The sequence below is a fragment of the Nicotiana attenuata genome, unplaced genomic scaffold (genome assembly GCF_001879085.1).
Source record: "Nicotiana attenuata strain UT unplaced genomic scaffold, NIATTr2, whole genome shotgun sequence".
NCBI classification, from domain to species: Eukaryota; Viridiplantae; Streptophyta; class Magnoliopsida; order Solanales; family Solanaceae; genus Nicotiana; species Nicotiana attenuata.
This window is the reverse complement of record NW_017671157.1, coordinates 269,095-277,960: the sequence shown is the minus strand read 5'-3', so window position 1 is coordinate 277,960 and position 8,866 is coordinate 269,095. Positions and strand designations below refer to the sequence as shown.

At 37.7% G+C, this 8,866-nt stretch overlaps 2 protein-coding genes across 2 annotated transcripts; both read left to right on the top strand.

The window, feature by feature from the left end:
* The first annotated feature begins 464 nt into the window (after positions 1 to 464).
* LOC109206313 lies at positions 465 to 2,300 on the top strand. The gene is made up of 2 exons (XM_019369129.1): positions 465 to 616; positions 725 to 2,300. Exons 1-2 carry the CDS (start codon positions 465 to 467, stop codon positions 2,298 to 2,300), a joined length of 1,728 nt encoding a protein of 575 aa, XP_019224674.1.
* Positions 2,301 to 7,125: 4,825 nt separating this feature from the next.
* Positions 7,126 to 8,299, top strand: LOC109206316 (dof zinc finger protein DOF5.4-like). Its single transcript, XM_019369131.1, has one exon. The coding sequence runs from the start codon at positions 7,238 to 7,240 to the stop codon at positions 8,048 to 8,050; it is 813 nt and encodes a 270-aa protein (XP_019224676.1). The 5' UTR covers positions 7,126 to 7,237; the 3' UTR covers positions 8,051 to 8,299.
* Positions 8,300 to 8,866: the final 567 nt, after the last annotated feature.

The window sequence follows — 8,866 nt, the reverse complement described above, 5'->3', positions numbered from 1 at the left end:
CATGTACATATGAGAGACCCATTTGTATGAGTTATACAGATTTGAGTAATAATAGATTTCACAATTTTCTCTGAACTCTCTTTCTCCACCGACATATCCTAGAGTTCTTCATCTTCTCATCGCTGTGGAATTTTCTCCAAATTCACTTGTTAACATGGTATCAGAGCCACGGAATGAGCTAATCGCGTTAGATACGTTACACATTGATGAATTTTGATTTACAATTTCGTCAAACCTGTTCGCGTTTTTTATCTCGGAGGAGATTCAATTTTTTCGGGGATCTACTCAATTTTTCTGGTGTTTTTCTATTTCTGAGCCTTCGGTGAACATTTGCGGTTGTTATTTGGTTGGATTTCTGTTAAGGCTTTTGATCTTTAGAGATTTGAGGCAAATTTGGTACTTTTTCTCCTGATTTGGAACCCTAATTTTGATTCATATCAAATTCTCCTGTAATTTCCTTTGCTATGGGTTCGACTGTCGAAGATATATCTAGTAGTTCTGGTGTAACTGATAATTCTGCTGTAACGCCTTCATCTCCATTATATCTGCTTCCTTCTGATTCACCTGGTACTATTTTGGTCACCACAACTATTGATGGCACTGGCTATGGAAGTTGGTGTTGAGGAATGTTATTAGGACTCTCATGCAAGAATAAGGTAGGCCTGATCAATGGAACAGTTGCACGACCTAATTCCACCTCTCCTTTACTCGAACCTTGGATTAGGTGTAACGACATGGTTGTGGCTTGGATTCTGAATAGTTTGGATAGGGAAATTAGGGAGACTGTGATGTACGCTGAAAGTGCTGAGAAACTTTGGAAGGAGATTGAGCGCAGATTTAGTCAAGCTAGTGGAATTAAGATTTTTCAAATTCGTAAGGAAATTTCCTCGATTAGCCAAGGCTCATCAAGCATTTCATCATATTTTAACAGAATCAAAAAGCTTTGGGATGAGCTTTCTTTTTCTGTATCGTATCCTGATTGTGTTTGTGGATGCAAAGAGACCTACCAAAGGTTAGATGAAGAACAGAAGGTTCATCAATTTCTAATGGGTTTGAACGAATCATATTCCACTATTAGGAGGAACATACTTATGATGAAGCCTCTACCTGATGTAGATAGTGTGTACTCAATACTTGTTAATGATGAGAGCCAATCTAGTGTTCAAGCTAATGTGCCATCTCTTAATTCTGATTCTACTGCTTTCTCTGCTGGTGTTCAGAAGTCATACTCTCAAAGAGTTAATTTCGACACTCAAAGAGCTAGTTTTAACCCTTCCAGAAAAAACAATATTGTTTGTCGTTATTGCAAGAAGCCTGGTCATCAGATTGAGAAATGCTACAAGCGTCATGGTTACCCTTCTGGTTTTCAGACTAAGTTCAAACGAACTGTAGCATTTGCTCAAGTGTCTGATACTCCACCTGTTGGACATTCTGAAAATTCTGCTGGTGATACCAAAATAGTTCAATCTGATGGTGGGAATTCTAGTATAACCAAGGAACAATTTGATCAATTGCTGAGCCTTCTGCTTTCTCGTGCTTCTGGAACATCACAAGAGATCTCTACTTGTTCTGCTAATTTTGCGGCTCTGATAGGTAATCCTGATTTCAAATCTTGTGGTCTGCTTGCTTGCAATTTTTCTAGGGTAGAAGATAGCACTTGGATCATAGATTCAGGGGCAACACATCACATGACCCCAAACTCTTCTTTTCTAACTGACATTAAACCTCTAGTCTTACCTTATCTTGTCACTTTACCAAATGGTTATAAGGTAAAGGTGATTTGTACAGGTACTCTTACCCTGTCCTCTGAAATATCTCTTACTCATGTTCTCTTAGTGCCTTCCTTCCAGTATAACCTCATTTCTCTTGCTCAACTAGTTTTACAGCTGAATTGTTTGGCTTATTTTTCTTCTATTGCTTGTGTTTTGCAGGGCCCTTCTCTGAAGAAGCCAGTGGGTCTTGGTAGTCTTCAGAATAGGCTCTACATTCTCAATCCTGCAAACCTTGTTACTTCTGAGTCTACTTTTCATCCTTCATTTGTAAATACCATTACTGCCTCCACTTTACATGATTTGAATAAGAGCAGTAGTTCTACTTCTAATCTTGCATCTTCTGTATCTGTGAATGCTGATGTTTCTTCTGCTATTCAATCTCATGAGTTGTCTTTTGACCATTCTTGGCACTTGAGGCTTGGACACATGCCCTTTAATAAAATGAAGTCCATTCCATTCTTGTCTGATAAACTGTCAAAGAAACAAACGTACTTGTGTCCTATTTGCCCCATGGCTAGGCAACAATGACTTCCATTTCCTGAAAGTAAAATACATTCCACTTCTCCTTTTCAATTAATACACATAGATCTTTGGGGACCCTATCACACACAAACATATAATGGGTTCAAATATTTCATGACTATTGTGGATGATTTCTCTAGAGCTACCTGGACTCTTTTACTATCTTCAAAGAGCAGTGCTTTCACCTTGTTACAATCCTTTGTGCTAATGCAATTTGATGCCTTGGTCAAAGTAGTAAGGTCTGATAATGCTTTTGAGCTGGGTTCTAGCTCAGCAGCTCAGTCCTTCTTCTCTGCTCATGGGATTTACACCAAACCTCCTGTCCACATACACCACAACAAAATGGTGTTGTGGAGAGGAAACATAAACACCTTCTTGAAACTGCTAGGGCACTTCTATTTCAGTCCAAACTCCCTGTTAAATATTGGGATGAGTGTATCTTGACTGCCACTTACCTCATAAATAGGTTTCCTTCACCTTTGTTAAATAACAAAACTCCCTTTGAGTTACTTTATGGTGTTGCTCCTTCTGTCACCCATTTTAGGACATTTGGTTGCCTTTGTTTTGCTGTAGTCCCCAAACCATATAGAGACAAATTCAAATCAAGATCCATTCCTTCTATTTTTCTTGGGTACAGTGCTGACAAGAAGAGTTATAAACTACTGTCATTATCCAATTCCAGTGTTTTCCACTCCAGGGATGTTGTTTTTCATGAAACTGTATTTCCTTACTCTTCTCCTGATTCTACTCATTTATTTCCTCCTTCTGCTGTTACCCCTTCTTCAGTCCCTTCTTCCTCTCCCACTCCTGTTAGTCATCCTAACAATAGTAGTTCTCCTCCTATTTCTCCTCCTATCTCTCCTAATCCTTCTTCTTTGCCTAGAAATGCTATTAGTCCTTCCTCTCCTTCCCATGCTCTTTCTCCTGTTCTGAGAAGATCTCTAAGAACTCACAATCCCCCTTCCTACCTTGATGATTATGTTTGTTCCTCTGTTTCTAGTTCTAAGGTTCCTTCACCCTCTGCAAGAACCACAATTTTACCATCAAGCTGCCTCCAATCCTGCTTGGCAGGAGGCTATGCTGAAAGAATTTCAAGCTTTGGAAGCCAACAATACTTGGGATATTCTTCCTTTGCCTCTTGGTAAGAAAGCCATACCTTGCAAATGGGTGTATAAGATAAAACAGAGGGCTGATGGTTCAGTTGAAAGATACAAAGCTAGGTTGGTCATTAGGGGTGATAATCAGTTAGAAGGGGTAGACTTCACTGAAACCTTCTCTCCTGTAGTTAAATTGACAACTATTAAATGCCTCCTATCTGTAGCCATTAAAAGATATTGGGTAGTGTACCAACTTGATGTCAACAATGCTTTCCTACGTGGTGATTTGGATGAAGAGGTATTCATAAAAATCCCTCAAGGCTTAACTGTTTCTACCCCTCCCTCTGTTCCTGTTTCTTCATTAGCTTGCAAATTAAATAAGTCCCTTTATGGCCTTAAGCAAGCCTCGAGACAATGGTATGCTAAGCTTTCCTCTGCTCTTCAATCTAAGGGTTTTCAACCTAGCTTGAATGACTATTCTCTATTCAGAAAATTGAATGGACCTCATCTCATTGTAGTGGCAGTTTATGTGGATGACATACTGTTGGCTGGGGATGATGTGTCTGAGTTGAATTATTTGAAAGCACTCTTAGATACTTAGTTTAAGATCAAGGATCTTGGTGAGGTTCATTACTTCCTTGGGCTTGAGATTGTTAAATTGCCTCAAGGATACTTGATCAATCAACATAAGTTTGCTTTGGATTTGCTCTCTGATTTCCAATGTTCTGCTGTTACACCTGTGGTAGCCCCCTTAGACTCTCATGTCAAGTTGTCAGCTGAGGTTGGGGATTTACTACCTGATCCATTTGTTTATAGAAAATTGGTAGTCAAACTCAATTACTTGCAGCATACCCGACCTGATCTTTCCTATACAGTGCAACATTTGAGTCAATATATATCTGCTCTTCGAGTCCCTCACTTGGAGGCTGCTTATCATGTTCTTAGATATGTAACCGGCACCCACTCCTCACTTTTCTTTGCATGGTTTTTGTGACTCTGACCGGGCTAGCTGTGCTGATAGTAGAAAGTTTGTTTCAGGTTTTGTGATGTTCCTTGAAGGCTGCCCAGTTTCTTGGAAGTCCAAGAAGCAGCCTACTCTTGCTCTGTCCTCTGCTGAAGCAGAGTATAGGGCTCTTTGTTTGTTGGTAGCTGAAGTTACTTGGGTTGTTCGATTGCTGGGTGAGCTGGGTGTCGATAATCTCAGCCCTGTTGCTCTGTACTGCGATAATCAAGCTGCAATCCATATAGCCAAAAATCCTGTCTTTCACGAGCGGACCAAACATATCGAGGTGGACTGCCATTTCGTCCGGGATGCCTTGTCTACTGGTTTGATCTCATTGCATTCTATCTCTACATCTGCTCAACTTGCTGATATCTTCACTAAATCTTTGCTTGGTGTGCAGCAGCAGGCTTTTCTTCCCAAGCTTGGAATGGCCAGCCCTTCCAGCTTGCGGGGGGGTGTTGGAGCTGAAGTTAGTAGTGTTAAAGCTAGTAAAGTTAGTAGTGTTAAGTAGTCAAGATGGGCCAGCCCATCTGTTGTAATTATGTTATTCTTATTGAGGCCCATTAAGTGAGAGACCCAATTTTATCATGTACATATGAGAGACCCATTTGTATGAGTTGTACAGATTTGAGTAATAATAGATTTCACAATTTTCTCTGAACTCTCTTTCTCCACCGACATATCCTAGAGTTCTTCATCTTCTCATCGCTGTGGAATTTTCTGTAAATTCACTTGTTAACAGATCACCAAAAGGAAGAAACGCCATCAAACAGTTAGATTTAAAACCAATTAATTACTTGTTCAGTTACCTGTCTTGATCAAGCGGCTCTAGGGGTTGTTGAAGGCGATTGTCGTATAGACTATAGTACGTAGCATGCAATTCACCAAAAAAATAAATACTCAAATATCGATATATTGAAGATTAACCACATGTGCAATATCTAAAATTTTGAGTTTCTCAGTTCTCACACGTGTGAAGTAGATAAATATACAGCGAGTGGCAAAATCTTTTAAGGACTACCATATATAATCTAGAGTCGGATTCTTTGGAGCATTGTCATTTGAACATGAAAACCCACCATTCCACCAATAATCCAAGATCAGTAACAACACAGAGAGAACCCAAAGACGTGGCAAGTTGTATGTAATATTGATATACTTTTCTTATTTGTTCCTTTGAAAAATAAAAATATATATTATATTTGAAAATAATTTACTTTTAATTAGAAGCTTTTTAATTATAAAATTGAAGACCTCACAAAATGTTTTTACTTTAAGTTTTTAAAGTCAGAAATATCAAAAAAATCTTTTTATAAATTCAATGCAAAATTATATTAGTAAATTGAAACGGGTGAATACAATTGACATTCGCTGATATTCGATTCACTCTAGCTCATTTATCGCTTAATTGTACGACCATATCACTGGTCCAACTAGGAGTGTCAATGGTTCGTTCGGACGGTTATTTTTCACAATTTGTACCATATTAATCTTTTAATTATTTTATTATATAGGATCAAAATTAAACTTTTCGAAATCCTCCCAATCATGTGGGTTTCTCTTCGATATCGGTACGATTCGGTTAATTTTTGATATTTTTTTAAAATGTAATGTAAAAGGCACTAGTACAAATAGAATGCAATAACATACGTACTTTTATAGGACTTAACAAACTTTCTAGATATTTTTACTATTTAAAGGGTGATAAATTAAGAAATTATGAAAGATGACCAAAGTATAGATCCATCAACTATTCTACAGCAACGTAAAAGAAACTAAGACAAAAAAAAAATATAAATCACACTAGTAAAAAAATATGAACCAAGCTAGAACGCACGAATAAAGTCTAATAGAAGATTAAAATATTCAAAAGGATAAATTTAATCATACGAAAGGAAACATATTCAATACATAATTTGCTACTAATCGCTAGAATACCTTGTGTCTTGCTAGTGAATATGCTCGAATAATTTTGTTTCAATAGGAGTAGCATTATAGGTTTGGAAATTAGGATTATGAGTTTAATACTTGTTGGCTTGTAACCGTTTTCACAATTCTAAGGCCCAAGGAAACTTTTAATACATTATTATTTTTAAACTTATATATATATATATATATATATATATATATATATTTTCTATGTAAATTTATTCGGCACGGTTCGATATCTTTTCGATTTATTTTTATAAAATAAAAAACTACCCTAATTATTAGTACGGTTATAAATTTATATAAAATCTTACGATGTTATTAAAAGAAATCTAAAAATCGATTCGACACGATATAATTTAATCGATTTTTAAATATTCATCGACACGTCTAGTTCCAACCATGTCCTGACACAGTCACAGCAAATCAGCCTTATCTTTACTCCCTAGTCTCTATAAACGAATAATCTAGAATATTTTACATTATATCAAATTATTTAAAAGTAATATGAGTAGTAAATAGTCCGATAAGTCTACATAATTTGATTGCCATGTTAATTCAGAAAGAGTAGGAAACTTCTTTTACCTTGTCGTGGGTATATACAAATTAAGAATATACTAAAAATATTTTGTCTGTTATTGAAAATAGACAATACATATCTTGTAGAGTCGTCCCCCCAACGTAGCAGTAACGTGGCTTTCACAGTCATTTGACTACTCAATAGGGCTATTTCTGTCTTTTCATCTCTCACCTGCTTATAATCATAAAATTCAAGCAACTCTAGCAGCAGATACGCAAATGGATATATATTTGTCAGTCAGTTCGTGTTCAGAAGAAGCTGCTATACCATCTCAAATTCCAAAGTCGGCGAATATAAATCAAATTTCCTGCATTCTATTTAATTTGTCCAAGATATGCAAGATATACATTCAATTGGAGGTGGCGGAGGGCGGTTTTACGGCGGCAGTGGAAGTGACAGACGACTAAGGCTTAACCAACCCCAAGCCGTAAAGTGTCCTCGTTGTGATTCTCTCAATACAAAATTCTGCTACTACAACAATTATAATCTCTCTCAGCCGCGCCACTTCTGTCAGAGTTGCCGGAGGTACTGGACTAAAGGCGGCATCCTCCGTAACGTCCCCGTTGGCGGTGGTTGCCGCAAAAGCAAACGGTCCAAGCCCAAGCCGTCGGCTGTTTCTACTACTGATGATACTTGTCAGGAAAGTAAGTCCAACTCCAACTCCAATTCCAAGTCCAATTCCAATTCCGGCAGTGAAAGTTCTAGTCTTACTGCTATTACGTCCACAGCTACTGCAGCGAATACATCCGTTGCTATGACTCCGGAAGTTGTGTTATGCAATTCATCTAATCCGACTCTGCCCGACGTTCAGGACTCTAGGTTTTTAGTAACTGAAACTACGAAGGGAGATTTTATTGATGAGCAAGTAGTGGGACATACAACAGAAGAGCAAATATTTCATGATATTGGGGCTTACCCGATCAATGCGAACAACATTTCAATGTACCAAAACTCAAATGCGGGTTTCTTTGATCGGACGGCTCACGTTGAGTTATCAGGGAGAAGGGCAAACGACGGTGGACTGGCTCCGGTGGATTGGCAGACCGGAGGGCTGTTTGGTATGATGGAGAACAGTGATCATCACTACTCTTACTGGTATCAAAGACAATGGGGTGAAAATGATCACTCCTTTAATTACCTCCCTTGATCTCTGCTCTTGTTTAATCTTGAAATTATTGTCCAAGGTATAATACTTAAAGAAGTAAAGGTGAAAAATTATATATATATATATATATAGCTGTTTAATTATGTATATTATCACTTAAGTTTAATATGCACCTGACCTATCCATGCTTGGTTTTTTCTTTCAACTTTCCCACTGATGTATATTAGGTTTCGTGACTTGGTGTAAGATATGTGTGCATTCTAATTAAGCGATGAAGTTAATTTCAGTATCTAATTATCTATTCAAATATCAATGAGCTGAGTTGTTATAATATTATAATGTTCTATAATAGGGGATGCAGGCACTCATTGTTGTCTTTCTAATATGCAGTTATGCTCTTGCATAGTTTGACACCCCGAATTAACACGAAATTGTTGTTAACAAATTAATGGCTCATTGTTCATTACTCAGCAGTAGTTGTTGTAGTCTAAATTCCTTCATTTCGGAATGTGTTTTGGAGGTCCGTAGCTAATTTAGGCTTGAAATGCCGAAAGTTGGAATTTTGAAGTTTTCGGTCCGATAGTGAGATTTTGATCCGAGGGTCGGAATGGGATTCCGGAAGTTGCAGTAGCTCCGTCATGTCATTTGAGACGTGTGTGCAAAATTTCAGGTCATTCGGACGTGTTTTGGTTAGGTTTTTGATCGAAAGCGTATTTTGAAAAAAATTGGAATTCTTAGGCTTAAATCTTTGATTAATTCGGGTCTCCGGTGTTGTTTTAGGTGTTTTAATGATTGGTACAAGTTTGAATAGGATATTAGGTGATATTGGTGCTTTTGGTTGGGGTCCCGGGGGCCTCG